At 33.8% G+C, this 17422-nt stretch overlaps 1 protein-coding gene across 1 annotated transcript in view; it reads left to right on the forward strand.

The window, feature by feature from the left end:
- Nucleotides 1-14381, forward strand: part of LOC121407657 — a 44024-nt gene extending 29643 nt beyond the window's left edge. Inside the window, exons 32-42 of the mRNA XM_041598833.1 lie at nucleotides 3796-3855; nucleotides 5780-5877; nucleotides 6986-7049; nucleotides 7526-7597; nucleotides 8747-8838; nucleotides 9525-9603; nucleotides 10755-10797; nucleotides 11165-11241; nucleotides 11582-11684; nucleotides 11949-12023; nucleotides 12599-14381. Of these exons, the coding sequence (XP_041454767.1) occupies nucleotides 3796-3855; nucleotides 5780-5877; nucleotides 6986-7049; nucleotides 7526-7597; nucleotides 8747-8838; nucleotides 9525-9603; nucleotides 10755-10797; nucleotides 11165-11241; nucleotides 11582-11684; nucleotides 11949-12023; nucleotides 12599-12657 (822 nt within the window). The 3' untranslated portion in view covers nucleotides 12658-14381. The remainder of the gene's footprint in view (nucleotides 1-3795; nucleotides 3856-5779; nucleotides 5878-6985; nucleotides 7050-7525; nucleotides 7598-8746; nucleotides 8839-9524; nucleotides 9604-10754; nucleotides 10798-11164; nucleotides 11242-11581; nucleotides 11685-11948; nucleotides 12024-12598) is intronic.
- The last annotated feature ends 3041 nt before the right edge of the window (nucleotides 14382-17422 follow it).

Below are 17422 nucleotides of genomic sequence, written 5' to 3' on the forward strand. Positions count from 1 at the left end.
TATGACAGTGAATAAGAGGTAAGTCTAAAAGCAACTATTTGGTTATTAGTTTCACTTAGTGCTGCAAGTCAGGCGGCATGTTCGGGTTCGGTTCGGTTCGGCAGGGTTCGGCAATTTTTTTCCGAACTTTGGTTCGGTTCGGGGTTCGGCAATAAATGCCAAATTAAATTTAACACATAAAAAATAAAGACCGCCGACCTACAAACAAGTAATCACGTGTATGATCCGTCATGTATTAATAATAAATTTTGTTTCTAAAAAGAATAGTTAAGATAATTGTTGAACTTTCTTTTGTTTTAATTAACAAAAAATAAGTCATTTCTACTTTCATTTTTAAAATGAAAATAAAAAAAATCAAAAGAAAAAAATATTGATAACGAGAGAATCAGGACAGAAACAGAATTACAAAGATCAGAATATTTTTTCACGATTATTTCATGTAGCTATGATCATGATCGATTACGATGTCATTGCCAACGCAGCTTCTCAAATTGGAAAGTGTTGATCGGGAATGTCGAAATAGTAGACAAACAACCTCCACTCAACTGTTATTATACCGGTAAAATTCACATTCCAAAGAATACGAGTGTTTTAGAAAGTCCCTATTTTCTGAAAAGTGGTAAAATCTGGTCAATGAATTACTTTAAAAAGATAAATATCAGTCCATTCTTGGTCCAGAAAGATCGACGCTACGTGACTTCAAACATATTTCTAACACAAAAATGAGTACATGGGACTGTACTGCATATTTTAGTGTTGTGAAATCACTCGGCGTTGATCGTCGGAACTAAGACGGAACTGATAATTTATCATTTCATTCTCAGTAATTGGCCAGATTAAACCACTTTTAAGAAAATATTGACAATGGAAAAACGTTTCAAGTTTGGAATACGAATTTTACCTGTATAATAGCGACCGAGAGCAGGTTGTTTGGACTTCCTGTTTCAACTTTCCTTACCAACCATTTCCGGAACATCGATCAGGGAACATGCGTTGATTTGGTTTGAATTTTTATCTTTTTTGTTTTTTTCACCCTCATTCCTTCATCTCTTATTTATTTATCTTTTATATTAATATGGAAATTTCAGAAGGTGGAATATACTTGACCATTACTTTGTCAGTCACAAGGAATTAATTTATGTCTTTTCAATTAAATGTACATCCGATTACAGCAATACGTAATTCAACTACACTTTTTAACTGAGTTAAGCTTAAAATGTCCCCACATTTTATAAGGAAAAAATATATTCATGTTTAGGCCTGGGACGATTGTCATTATTACCATTCGATTATTTCCTGGAAAAATAATTGAATGATTCGATTGTTCGTCGGGAATTACGTCTTTTAAGTCACAATAGTTGTCCTACTTTATGGTGACCCCCCCCCCCCCATGAAGAAATCTCCATCAAAGTCACATGTTTAGCATAAATGAGGCCCTTTTCCCCCTTCTCCATGATTTTTTTTATATCAAAAGAAACTTCATGAAATGAGATTAAATCTTTCAGTTTATTGTCCCAATGAAAATCTTTCCTTAATTAATACTGGTACCCTGGTATTATGCATTCATCCCTCCAAGTGCCACACCCCTGCATATAAATGAATCAGCCCCGCCGAGTCCAAAGACGTAAACAACTCATTCATGAAGTATATTCTTTGAGACTGAGCCCAGGTGGAGCATTTCACTTGAAAATTTTCATCCCTTGCCCACACCATGTCCCCGCCTCCACTTGTGGCACTGCCCACGATGCTACACATGTATTAAAAAAAAAATTTCATGTGAAATACCTTTCAAAATAACGATTTTTTTTATCATTTGAACCTACATGTATAACTGGGTCTATTTTTGGAGACTAGTCGAGAAAGTACTGGTGAAGGCGGGCGCGTGTTGGAATGTAGTTTTCATTGGTTGAGGGGGATATAAAAAAGGTTGCATTGTTCTGAAACATGAAAGAAATTCTCCGGCTCCCACCCCCTATCCTTCCCTTTCTCTTTCCCTCACACGCACACACACACACAGATGGGGGAGGGGTCAATTCATTTCTGAAGTCATGACCTTTCCTGATAAGATAACCACATGCCTTCCGCTTCTTTGTTTCCCAAAGTTTCATTGGCTATCCGAAGGTCCAATCAGCTCAAGTGAGCTGGCTATGTGTTTACTTATTATTGTGCACGCACACAATGACTTATTTTGTGTATGAGGGCAAGGTCGGGTGGGATTAACATTTTCGGAGTGCTATCATGTTGGTATGTAACTGTGAATGTGATACAATCATTGATAATTTTTGAAACATTACCTCGGTAACATAATTTTTAAACCTGTAAAAAACAGCTGTCATCATTGTTTTCTTGTCATTTTATTTTTATTACTTGGGTATTAGAGGTATCCCAACGTCATAATCGGGATCTGCCGAACATTCGATTAGTGTAAATTTTGCTAATCGATTGGTGATTGGCGGCATGCCAATCGAACCATTCGATCAATCGATGTTTACTCCCAGGCCTATTCATGTTTATAAAAAAATTGAAAATGATAAAAATTTAATCAAACACGAGACCGAAACTGTCATACTTTGTCATTTACGAGGAATGAATTTATGTCTGGTTCTTTTTCTTTATTAAATACAAAATGATTAGGTCCGATTACGATCACGATCGATTACGGCAATACGTAATTACACCACACTTTTATACCGAGTTTAGCTTCAAAATGCCCCCTCATTTTATCAAGAAAAAATATATTTATGTTAATAAAATATTCTCAAGTTGATAACAGTTCAATCAAAGACAAGATGGGAGCTATCATAGTGGATTTTAAAAATATATTGAGTGGAATTCTCTTTGTGCACAATCACTAACCAATATATATTTTATTGATTTTATACTTAAATCTATGTAGTCATCGCATTCACGCATAGCATGCAAACATACTTTTTTTTTTACCGAACTTCCGAACCAGGCCTTTGAGTTCGGTTCGGTTCGGTCCGGTTCGGAAGTGCCAAGTTCGGCGAACTTCCGTTCGGTTCGGCGGTTCGGCTGCAGCACTAGTTTCACTCCACCTGCATCCCCTCTTGCAGCCTTGTTTTCATGAAAATTCTGGAAAGTTAGCAAACAAAATTTATTTCATGGAATCAAACAGCTTAGAAATCAGGAAATTTGCCAATTTTGTATTCAAGATGTGTTGAGTGAAATTGAGCAACTTACCCATGAGATGCCACTTATCAGTCAACAGTAGGAAGTCTTACTTGTGTTATCATATTTTGACATAAAAATGAACTCACTTGTTGACTTCCAGAAGGCCCATCGTAAAAGTTTCCCTAAATTTTGATTTAATATCAATTCTGAATGTGTCCTTGCTTGTAGTTATCACATTTGTGGTCTAGGCTTTGCACTCATACCATGGCTCTTGGAATTGGCTTCATACCTCTTAAATCAAGATGAACCCTAGAGGATCAAAATGTAACAAATAGCATTATATATATTACAGTTTTTGTTGCAACTATAATAGTTGTTAAATACGGTATGTGCTTCTGTAAAATTGTAACCCAGTGAGTGGAGAATGCATATGCTCACATTATGTTGGTCATAATGATAGATCTCCCCAATACATGCCGCTTGAGCACAGATTTAGCACTTTCCTATTCACAGTAATATTATATTATTGTATTATTTTATTATTATTGTCATTAATGATATTATCATTTTTATTATGATTATTATAATTATGATTATTGTTATCATTATCATAATTATTACTATTATTGGTATTATTTCATATTTTATTTTGTTGTCTGTCAGTCTGAGTTCAGGGAGTCATCGTGGAAGATGCAACCAGTGAAAGTCATTCCAGTCATACAGGTAAGGCTCCATGTATGGAGAGAGAGAGGGCTGGGAGGTAGACACAGCAGATAGAGAGAAAGGGGGATGAGGATTATAAAAGGTTGGGTTAGAGGAAAAGAAACAATTAGAGAAAGAGAGAGAGATTTCCATAGAGTTACGATTGATTGGATCAGTTGTAACTCTTTGTAAGATGAGGCCCAGGTCAACTTGTAAGTCAGTCCTTAATCACGTCTAGTGTTCTGAATGCTGGATGTCTAACTCAACTTCCTTACCATAGTTGAATCATAATCTCTTCAAACAGTAGAATAGAGGTATTTTGCAACAAGCATCACCAAATTATAAATTAAGCCAGATGCAAGGCACACTAAAACATTTTGGGTAAATATAACCAGTGATTTTTGTTCGCTGTAAAAAGATGAATACTTGGAGAGTTACTGATCAGAACTGTGTAGTTCCATTTTATATTTCAATCTATAAAAGCGTCGATGTCTTTGTATGTACGTATGTGTTGTTAAGACATAATTATGTGAAGAAATATACACATTTGCTGAATATACTTACCTGGCAAAGTACGGTACATAAAAATAACTATATATACATCCTACCGACAAGAAAGACTATTTGGGCATGTATACACACACGAATACATAAATCGACATGCGAACAAGGAAGGGTATGGAGAAATTGGGTTGATACTTGTTAATCAGTAGAGAAGGTAATGTATGCATATGTATATGGTTACAGGCAGATATAAACATAAATGCAAGGATATTACATATGCATATTTAAACTCTTACTGGTATGTACATACATGTATCACTACGCACATATATACACTACCATATCATCATGTAAATATTACATTATAATAGTTATAATGGTGTCATGGAGATGGTGGGGAATAAGCTACTTACTTGATAAGTTCTATGCCTGTGATTTGTCCATTGTTAGCAGAGTGATTGGGTAAATTCAAGTGTGTGGTATATGGCAGGGTCTTGAGGCTGGGTGAGTAGTGATTGATTATTTCTGAGGGGGTGTTTTGTAGGTGGGTGTAGAGGGATGTTTGGGTCTTTTCTATGTATTGCAGCCTGCATTCACTACATGTCATTAAATATATTACCCAGGAAGATTTACAGTCGATTTAGTCTATTATGAAATAAGTCTACTTTGTGCAAGTGCTCATGAACGTGTGGGTTTCTTTGATGTGTTGTTGTAAGATGCATTTTTTTATTTGCATCTGTGGAAGCCACGTTTTGCAGAGCCTGGCTGTGTGACTCGATTAGATGTTGTGTCTGGGGTGATGTGGGAATATTGATTGTTGCTTTGCAAGGCATCCTACTCGATTGGTTCTACCAGCATGGAGATTGTTTGGGTGTCTTCATTTTCTTGTTGGTCTGTGTTGGAAGTATACGTGGGTGATTTTGAGTTTACAAGTATGTCACGTAAAGTCCTAATACGTGGTTTTGGGAAAATTCTGCGCATTCATTAATTAGGGGGAAGTGTTTGTGAATGATGAGGGAAACATTGGTTGTGGCAGGTGTGTAAGTGACAGGGAAGTGTATGTTGTCGGATGTGTTTCATTTTTTGTAGTAGAGGAGGTCTTGGTCTGTGATGCCCGGGATATTTGTTGTTTGACCATGTTTGAGTGGTCGCTTCTTTGTGTTAGGTGCATCTCTAATTGTTGGAGGTGATGGGAGGCTTTGTCTGGGGTTCGAACAAATGCATCGGATGCGTATAGCTTGGCTGTATGGGATGCTAGTGAATATATGTTTGGGATAACGTGGGATGAGAGGAGGAGGTATGCATGCTTGTGATGATGGCCCATATCATGCCAACATGCTCCAATGTGGGCATGTTATCTTTGACAGTAAGTAGAACTGTCTTTCAGAAACTTAAAATTCTTAAAATATTCTTTGCTGAGCTTGTTTTCTCTATGTTTTAGTCCATACTGAAAGGTGGAAACATTGCTCGTTCCAAGAAGGAGCTGAGTGTTAATGATGCCATCAAGCAACTCAAATCACCCATCACTTTCTTTGAGAGGTATAGTTGATCCACAATGAGAGCCATCCCGCAGTTCAACTTTAAGAATATTAATATTATCATTTAAGTTCATTTCCTATTTCCCAAAGAACAATATTTTGAAAAATTAATGAATGAAAATTATTATGTGGAGAAGGTTTACGGTTCACCATGTGTAATATGAAGAAGGGAAGGAAATACAGGCAGAAAAACTGAAATGGAAAGACGAGATAGGATGAAAGACTCCTGAAGACGGACAGTCAACCTGCCTGAAACGTTGAGTAACCTCTCTTCACTCAGTTCTGCTACTACTCAAACCTTCGATATTCCAGCCATATTCGACTCATCTCATCTGGTTTACAGTCCTTTTTAGGACTTCACTCACTTTCAAGAAAAGAATACTTCTAATTTCTTCTTTTTCATCCTTTCTGGTCTTTCCATTTCAACCTTTCTGCCTGTATTTCCTTCCCTTCTTTATATTACACATGGTGAACCGTAAACCTTCTCCACGTTATAAACTCCACCATGCAAACCTACAAAGATCATCTGAAAATTATGATTTCTGTCATTGTATTGGTCGGCGCTGGTCAGAGCCATCTACCATTTGAATTTTCTGTATTTATTTCTCCTCGCTGACAAATAAATAATATGAAAATGATAAAACCAAGAAGATTTTGTTCTCCCGCAAGGTGTCAGACCACCACTAAAAAGTCTCCGGTGACACCTCTGACCAGCAGTAAAATCTTGAATAAATTTTGTTTTCCAGTTAATAGGTTTTATACACTATATACAACATAATTGTATACAACTCAACAGTAAAGATTTTTTTTTTCAAATTTAGGTGCAGGAAACATCCATTAATAACATTCATGATAATATATTACAAGTCAGTGTAATCATCATTTAGGCTGTTATAGTAAAGTTGCATTTAATTAATTGTTACATGGACTGTATAAAAAAGGGAAAATATGCATGCACTGTGAGATACATGTATATACAAGTAAAATGAGGAATGTAATGCAGTCAGGGTTTAAACAAAATTTTAAATGGCCACCAGTCTTCAGTGACATGTAAGAAATCATGTATCAGTTGGTAAATAAATGTGCATTATTGTTTTGTCATTCTGTAGGATGATTCTGAAGATCTTCATTCCCAAGGCTAGAGTGGCTGTTGGACACAGAGAGTGGGGAAAGGTACTCATGCAGTTATTCAGTCTTTCTAATTAATTGATTAATTATTAAATAACCTATTATCTTTTTCTTATTTATTCATTCATATGTTTTTGTCTGTTTGTTTATCTATTCAGATTGTATTGAAATGTACACAAGCATATCATGAAAGGATCTGTATTTTAAAGCAGTGTGAAATAAATGAATCTGAATCTGATACTTTTTAGTGTCTGATAAACCCAAATTCGATTTTATCACAATGAAATATACTTGGAATTCTTTCTCTATTGCACATTCCCCATCTCTAAATCATATGTGTTTGTTTGTTTCCTCGCAAATAAGCTTTAAAAAAATCACTTATTCTAGAACAAGCTTTGTGATTTCAGCATTATGAATCGAGTATGATATTGACAAAGAGTAACACTCCTACTTTTCTCACTTTGTAAAGACCTAGCCCATATGACATTTTCTCCATTTTTAACCCTGTAAAATCTGTCTAGTCTCTTGCAGTTAAGTTGCATAATCACTTGAAAGAAGGATACTGGAGACTTGCCCAGCTCATGGTAGAAGAAGTAAGTATTATGGGTTTGCCAATTGCCCAATAAGGTAAATTCTCAGCGATACTTATCATTATCTTGAGGATATTGTGGTTATAATTGCATAGACTGTTTGATTTCATCAGATGGTATCACATTATGTTTTGGGGGGGTTTTTTGAGCGATCATTCCATGAGTTTACTAATTTGAAAATCTAGTTTTGTACATTCAAATGGAAGATATGTAACTTCTTGGAAATTCAGAAACATCAACATACAGGATTTTATGAATTACATAATGACCAAAACAGGAATCAAATATATAAAAAACTTTTGATGATATGATGCAGTTGATAACTGGGAAGACATATGCCTCTGGAAATTAAAAGTGTGACTCAAAGTAAACATTTCCCCTGGTTAAATGTACAATTTGATGATTACAGAGAGACATTGTAAAAACCATGGCTGAATAATGTGAAAATGATAACCTATGGAAAGAGTAAAGGCACTTGAGAACAAAGTCTCTTCAGAAAACAGAAAAGCAAAAATGATTCATATTATGTTGCTATTCAGGAATAAATCTTGAGCAGTCCCTGAGAGTGTGATCCCGTTTTCACAAACCTTGATAGCAATTTACTTCAAACATCCCATTTTGATTGGGTGCAAGCAAATTTGTTATAGAATTCTGGTAGTGTTTACAGATTACAATTTTGCAAATATGAATTTGCAGCAGCAGTGTCATTTCCATTTATTAAATCTACATGCAAACACACCATTAATAATGACATCATTCACAAGGAAGTGAGGTGCAGATAATTATGCCTAAGTCAAAACTTCTTGGACCACAGAAATTGACTTGGGGGAAATTTGACTTAGATGAGGTGTAACACATATTTCAAACAATCTATCTTTTAAAAAAAAATCCCTCGACTTAGTCAAATAATCGACTTTTGGAAGGTTGACGTAGGCTGTTATGTATTGTTGAAATGAATAATATTTTCTTATTGAAATTTTTCTTATTGAATAAATGTTCTTGCATGTTCAATGGTAGGTGGTACCTTCATATTTTATTTCATTAATTTATTATTTGAATTCTTGATTTTTTTTCTTTATCATGAATGATAGGGAGTAAATTCAAATGAAGTAAAATAAAACAAATAATTATTCTCATCATCTTGCCCTCTAGGGAAGGTTACCTGAGAGTGATCTGATATTCTTCCTCACTCATCGTGAGATAGGTCTCCTTCTGAAGATTAGGTCTCCACTGATTTTATCAAAGTAAGTCACAAACAGTCATCTACTACTCGCTTACATTGAATATATGAACTTCCATTTTGGATGATGATTTTGATTTAGGCCAGTATTGGAAATAAATCACCAGAAATGATTTATTATATGTAAAGGATATGAATTAGTGGGGGAAAGGTCATATGTGTTAAGAACAAGTCCAATAATTTGATTGAAGGGGAGCATATAACTTTCATTTATTTCTTTCAATATGTTGAAATAAAAACATACCGATTAATGGTACATGTGTATCTTTACATTTGAACATCTGTGGATATTATTTGATGAGAATATAGCCATACAGTATATACAAAATGCCATTTATTTCATTTCTCTATAAGCTAGGTCTCATATTTGTATGTGTATTGTTTAACTGTTGGTAAGTTTTATATCATATGGTTTATGATGTATGATCCTTGTGGTGTTTCACATAAAGTTAAGCAGGACCTAGAGTCAAGCATAAATGCCACACGGTCTGTAACACACAATCATATTGATAACTACACAGTAGTACGCATCCTCTTAGCATGACCGATGCGGTGATGCATTTTATACCACACGCAAATGGGAATGTAAGTACGATTCTAAGTCACAATTAACTCTGTGAAACACCCCCTTAAGTGTTATCATGCCTTGGGAGTATGAAATAGCTATGAGAATCAACTTTATTTCTCCAGAGCAATCCGTCGTAGGAAGCTGTTGCCTGTCCAGATGGCCATGAACTATCCAGAGGTATTCAGGGGAAGTCCCCAGCCAGTAAGTTCAAGCTTGATCAAGTGGTTAGTTCCACATAGCAAATTTATATGTACAATCGTGTACATTTACATGATAACAAACATTAAAAGAGCAGAATCATAATATGGTGGGGAAAAAACAGAGGTCGATTGGCTATCAAGGCTATTCCTGGAGAACACATGACCTGTCTAAATTGTTTCTGAAATATTCTGAAAGTCAACGTAGAAATATGAAGATTTAAAAACATTAACAGACAAGATTGAACTAGATAAATCCATTACAAAAATCACCAACAGAAAGGTATATCATTTAAAAGGAAGTAACAAAAGTTATAAAGATAATAGCTTTTATATAGCACTTTTCCCCAGAATGTCTCAAAATGCTTTTCAGCATATTATTACTCGGTCATCGGATTCATTTCAATCCACCACAAAAAGTGCACAATTTCCACTCCCTGGGGAGCCTTCCTTGAATTCATCACAGCCTCATAATGGCGCTGGCAAATTCAAACATACAATATCTTTCGCATCCTACCGGGTACCCATTTTGCACATGGGTTGAGAGTGGCAAAGTGTGGATTAACACCTTGCCAAAGGACGCTAGACCTCAGTGGGATTCGAACACACGACCCTCTGTTTACAAGGCTAGAGTCAGAGCCGCTACACCATGGCTCTTTCAAGTTATGCCTAAAAGATGTTTTTTTTAAGAATTGGTGCTGCTTGGCTTGCTTGATTGAAGTTCTTGGTATAATTGCTTGCATGATTTTGGCCTGGCATAAATAATGTTTGCACTTTATAAGTTTATATTGGTAGGTGGAAAAGACTAGATTGTCGATTATAATGATTTGTCATATATCTATAATATATTAAACAAATATCTAGAGCCTTTTGTATATTCTGAAAGGAGGAAACCATTAAGATTCCAATTTTACCTTATCATGAAATACATCATATTTGGAATATAGGGGCAGTGTAGCAGAAAGTATGTAAACTAAAATATATTACATTGCATGTTTCTGTTCAATTTTCCTTTTCTCAAGAATATGCTCATTGTTATAAATCTGTGTACCTAATAAATTGGGTGGTCATATACTAATTAGTATATTATTTGTGTAAACGTTAAGAATGTTATATTCTTCCATATTTTGATATTATCTTTTATTTGTTTCCCAGATAGAGACACAGAGGAAGACAAATGCTCTGGTGACACTGAAAGGTAAGAGTTATGATACATCGAAATAGGAGATAAAAACAAAACAATTTGCTTTAACTACGACTGTGTAACAAAATGTAATGGGAGAGGACATATTTTGGATGTATAATGATAGAGGTATTTGCTGAAATATGTATTAAGAATATATCTAATAATTTTACATCATTTTAGATCATATATCTGATATTATGTTGTATTGTTCAGAAACAGAGGCAAATAATTTCAGAAAGGTGCCGCATTAATGGGGCGGATATACATATTTAATGAAATTGTCCTTGTGGTATTTCTAAAAATTGATAGCCAATCAATTTGACCTCTATTGACCTCTTTAACTTGATTCCACATTTCTACCATTCTCATCCCATCTCAGGGCTACCAGTATGCCAAGGTCGTGTAGAGGGTACTGCCAGAGTAGTGACAAGATTGGAAGATGCTGGTACTATCCAGGTAGGAAAATTATGTGTATGAGTTAACCCCCCCCTTCTTGAATATGTACAAAGAAGCCCTATAAGATTTCTACTTAATATCAAAATTAATCTGTCATTCAAATTAAAGCAGTGTTACAATGAGCACAAATTTTTGAGGGGATTGAGTATTGTACATGGGTGCACATGGCTATCTGCAGAATTTTTTTCCTGGGGGCAATAGTACCATCAAATAATGTATTTAAATTATTCATTTCCATGTTATTCTTTATTGGGACATCAATTTCTTTCATTTTCAGTATCTTTATCTAAAATTGTGGGTCCAAGGTTACAGCGTCTCTTTTAAATTTTTGTTTTTCCAGTCTGGTGATATCTTGATAGTGATCTTCACAGATGTTGGTTGGAGTCCTTATTTCCCTCTGATTGGCGGGTTGGTAACAGAACTAGGAGGACTCATCTCACATGGTGAGAACAATTTATGTACTCACAGCATCATCATCTTCATCATCGTCATAATGATAATAAAAATGATAATAATAATACCCGGTAATAATAATGATAATGATTATGATAATGATCATAATAATAATGATAGTAGAGCATATAACTTCTCTATGTGTATCCAAAGGACTTAAATATCATTACCGTAGCCGCAGTTATTAAGAGGGCACATACATTTTAAGAAATTGATTGCTTTTGTAAATTATTCTTTAAACAATATATTTTCAGGTGCTGTTGTTGCTCGTGAGTATGGCATCCCATGCATAGTCAATGCTAAAGGAGCAACAACCTCATTCCAGTCAGGTAAGTGCTTGAGTTGATTAATCTAAGTGATATTTCTTTTACTAGCTCAATTCAATGTAATACAGGAACTATGAGGTCCATTACTTAGCTAAAGGATCAAAAGCCAATGATGAAAGAAATATAATAGCCTAAGGGAAAAATCTTCATCTTGTTATTTTCTTCTTTATTTCAGATTTAATTCACTTTTTTTCATTTCAAATTCTACATCAGTTTTGAAGTTCATAATGGTTATTTCATTGTGTCATGTATAGCATAAAATAAAAGATGAAGATTTGTGAATAATTTGGCAATCAATATATTTTACATATCAACATGTACAATGCACTTGTTCTCCCTTTTTCAAACTTTAATTCATGGCCTCCAGGGTCCCGTAATACAAAGGTTAGCGATTAATCGTACGCTTGACTTTTGTGATTGATTGTACATTGTAGTAAATCATAGAAAAATGTTCTACGATCATTGCTATGCTTTGTGTTACAGCCCCAGACCTCTCATTACTTAAGCTTTAAACATGATGTTTTCTATTTATGATTTTTTAGAGACTGTTATATTTTCTGTATTTTCTTTTTTTTTAGGAGATCATGTTGTTCTTGATGGAACCAAAGGCACTATCCAGAAGATCTCATCAGCCTAACCCGTAGGCCTAATCACAATTAAAGTGAACAGATCAATCATTTAAAGCTTAAAGAAAGAAAGGTAGATAGATTGAAAGTATTTAATCCATTCATCATTTGAAGAAGAAAAAAACAAGGTACATTTTAAAAAAACATACATTAAAAAACATGGAAAATCTTAATATAATATCATAATCTGAAAAATATTTGAAAAAAAAAAAAAATTAAATATGAATGAATGAAGAGGAAACAAGAAAGGCAAAGGCTTATTCCTGCTGCCACCTTAACAAAACTGGAAACTACAAATCTTATGAAATATATGATGTGATGAAATATACGAGATTGAAATATTGAGTATAAAAATGGGGAAAAATGCACAGAGAGATTAATTGATTCCTGTTAAATGTAGACAAATATGCATCTGGTGGAATGAGGGATATTCTGTGTATAATCAAATGCCTCAACGATTTTAAGTCATCAACGTATCGAAAAAAAAAAAGAATTAATCATCAAGAATCGCCATGCCTGAGAGCATCCGGCAGGTAGACAGTGGGATGGCCCAGCACAGTGGCATGCGACACACAGAGACCATGTTTGCATGAAGAATTCTTAGCATTATGGTGGTACCATTGTCACAAAATTGTAGATATCTTGATGATTAAGTGACCACTTGGTTTAAATAGCTCTAATCATTCCTGTCTAATCTAAATGATTTCACTTGAGTTAGCAGCTGATTTTGATATGGAATCCAGGGGCCCGTCTTACAAAGTGTTGCGATTGATCCGATCAACCGCAACTGTAGAAAGCCAGCATAGTCAACATTCAAACTACATGTTTGTTTAAGATGTTTTCTAGATTTGATGTATACTCATCATTGTTTTGACAGTTCAGTATGCTTCTCTTTATTTTAAAAGGACATTGTGCAGATTTCCTGCAGAAAAAATATGATATGGAAGGATTTCCATGTAATTGATGTTGATCAGATCAATCATAAGTCTTTGTCAGATGGCCCTGGACAGATTTACTGACTGCCTTTGATTATTCTTCATCTCTAAAAGACATGTATGCATGGATATTATCGGTAACTCACAGTAATGCCATTTTGTTGCTTGTAAACCATTGTTTACAGAACTTAAAAGTTATTGGTCGAAGTAAAAGGATGGGAACCAGGGTCATACGCTTGATATTCATGATTAATTGCACATTGTATTCAATGCAATCAATTGTGAAAAAATATATTCCTTGATGATTTCTAAGCTTTGTGTTATGGGACCCAGGACAGGTGTTACTCTTCATGTTCGTCTATGTACTTAAATACCTCTGAACTGCAACTCAATGCAAAAGAGCTAGTGCAAATAATTGAAGGGAGGGGGGTATGCCACAGAAAATGTGATGTTATATTCCCTCTCTACATTTATTTGTAAATTTTGTTTTTCTTGTTGAAATTTCTATTCATGCATACATCATGAGGAAATTATTTTCTTTCAGTTTGTACTTAAACATGGATTATAAAATTACTTTGACACTCCTAAAAAAAATTGTTTCTAAAGTAATCAGCACATTTGTATCGAACATACATTTTATTCACTAGGGAGGAAATGGTAATGACATTTTGAAGTCTAGAATAATTCTATCATTCAATTTATTGCTATTTCTTTTCTAGAGATGGAAATTATCTTCTATTTTCCACATGTTTATATATGTTTTTTGTAATGAAAAATACCCACATTGCTTTAAGCTTTAAAAATCGTGAGAATCTTCTATTTTCCACATGTTTATATATGTTTTTTGTAATGAAAAATACCCACATTACTTTAAGCTTTAAAAATCGTGAGAATAATGTATACAGGTACAAATAATACATTTTTACGAAATATTTTGATATATGTATTCTTAGTATTGGATTATGTCTCAGGATGTTCAATATCGAAAAAAAAATTGATCTGGTGCTGTCTTGATTATTGTCTTCAGGTGTACCATCAATATAGAAGTAGCGCACACTTCAATGCATTCAGTTATACTCCTTTTAAAGGTACTTGTAAAAATTCACATTAATATTTTTTTAATGATATATCTTGGGCTTACAGGATAATAATTTTGTTAAACTAGGATTTTAGATTTACAATTCCAAAAATGTTTTATATCATTTGTATACTTAAACATTCCATTCTATGCTTTTAAATCAGTATTGTTCAAGGGCAGTTCCATTAAATATTTTGATCCAACCTCCTCTATGTGGGACCCTTTTGAAATTATTGACATCTGAACAATTTTAATGCGCTCAAATGATAATAGCTTGCGAAGGTAATAAATTGAAATTAAAATGGAGGAAAAATGGGGGTTGGAAAAAAAAGGTTTATTATGATATGGAATTGCCATCAAGTTAAAATATGAAAACTTTCAATTGCCTCGGTAGTTGTAAAATCTTAAAGAGATTAATATATTTGAATCAGATGATTTTTCAAGTTCTTTGATTATGATTTAAATTAATCAAAGTATAGTATTTGATAATGTTTGTGACAAATCATACAAAAGAAATAGCTTTGTACTTTGTGCAATATGATCAACTTTAATATGCCTTAAATTGTTGCAGCTGTATTTGAATTTATGAAAGTTGAAAATTATTGAATAGATATTCAATATTTAATAAATATTTAAAATTTGATGAAAGACCTTTATATTACTTTTGATACTTATATTTTTATGAAATATAATGTCCCAAATTCACAAAGGTGGTTTTTAAACCATTGGTTGAACCCATGGTTTATGCAGATTTCCTGTTTAAATTACGCTTATTTACCACATATATTTGAATTGATGAGTCCACTCTTCAAACAGTGGACTCATGAATAAAATAGCATACTAAGCCATGGCAACAGGCGTCAATTCTGCGCACTGTGACAAAAGCGCGCATCAGTCAGCATTGGACATTTTTTTTTAACATATGCAGTGAATAAGCGTAATTTATACAGGAAATCTGCATAAACCATGGGTTCAACCGATAGTTAAAAAACCACCTTTGTGAATTTGGACCAATAATTTTATTGAATGGTGCAGGGTGATAAATTTCTAATAATATCATATCAAGGCAATATTCTTCTCTTAAGTGAGATTGAGAGACTTAGTTGTAGCTATATATAACTACAGAATGATTAAGTGCAATTGATCAATTAATGAAGTAGTATATATACATATATGTGATTAATTATTGAAAACATGATTAGTTTCTTATTTTGCTTCCATATCATGTATTCTGATATTGAATTTTGTAAATGAAACATGCCAATTTTATATCCTACATCTGCCGCTGAAAATTCCTGAAAACAAAAATGCATGTTATTTTTATCACATGAAAATCTTTGTATATTATACATGGATCCAGACAAACTTTCATTTTCACTTGTCTCTACAAATAAAAACAAGTAATTTTTAAAAAGAAAATCTCCAATATTCCACTTTCTACCAAAAATACAATTGATATCATGTTATCAGAGTTTACTTTTTGGTTCACTAATGTATGTGATATGAAATCTGGAAATTGTATGAGCTTTAAGTGTTGAATGTGTCCAGCTAAGAATCCATCCAGGTTTTTGGGTTTTTTTTCTCCCTTTCTTTATGCGATTGTGATATTGATAATTAGGATAATCAATTCATAATAGATAATTATTCATTTTTATAATGTGTAGTTATGATATGAATCGGGGAATTCTTGATGAGTTTGATATGCTGCAAAGGCCTATATCATTGTACTTGTCATTCAATCAACATTAAATTCTAAATGATGAAAATATATTTATCTTCCTCCAGAGTTTCAGTTACTTTGATGAAGTCATTAATTTTGAAGTTATTTGAATCTTTGATTTATCATTATTCTCCCATCTTTCTATGTGTTTAAGTATTTTCAAGGTGAACTATTGAGTCTGAACAATTAAGGGTTGTTAAACTGAGTATACAGAATCGTATGTAGGCCAACTTTTGAAATAATTAAAGATCCATCCAATTTTTAAGTTAATTGCTATTTCTTCAAAATTGAGATATGCTTATTGATGATCATTGTGTTTTCTTTTTTTCTAAAGAAAAGCTAAATAAATGATTATGCAAATGTTACTAATTGGATGGGGGGATTTCAAAGGCAGTGGGCAGAGAAACATAATGAGTTAAAAACAATGGAGGGGGGGGGGGCAGCATGGCCAATGTGAAAAATAACATCCTTAGAAGTCCCGAACAAGCCAATTAAGTTAGCAAGCAATTTTTTGTTTACCTGTTCAAAATGAAAATTAAATTTTGTCGGATAGATCTTGACATAATATTCAAAGAAATAACATCTTATTCTTTCTTTCCTTCTCTTTAGTTTTTTTTGTTAATGGTCATGGACATGGAACTCTTAGGGGTATATATTGCCCCAAGCTTCCCCCCCCCCCATGTATGTGTTGGTTGAACACACCCACCCTCATATTTATGTCAGTGGCAGAGGGTAATGCGTTTTCATTTCCAAAAGGTCAGAAATATTCATCAATATACTGTAATATATATATACATGTACATGTCTTTTAATTCCTCTCATATTTCTCTATTGTTTAGTCCAAATGTTTTCAGACCCAATCTTTTAGACATTTTGATATTTTCATAACATCCCGTGAGTAACTCTATTATGATATTGGGATATACCGTTATTATTTATATCTACTATCATATCATTCATCTGTTATGATGAGCTTTTGGGATCAAGGTACATCCGGATCCGGTGGTATTATCCTCCCGGATTATCCTGGATCGTGAGAAATG

The sequence above is a fragment of the Lytechinus variegatus genome, chromosome 2 (assembly GCF_018143015.1).
Source record: "Lytechinus variegatus isolate NC3 chromosome 2, Lvar_3.0, whole genome shotgun sequence".
Lineage (NCBI taxonomy): Eukaryota > Metazoa > Echinodermata > Echinoidea > Temnopleuroida > Toxopneustidae > Lytechinus > Lytechinus variegatus.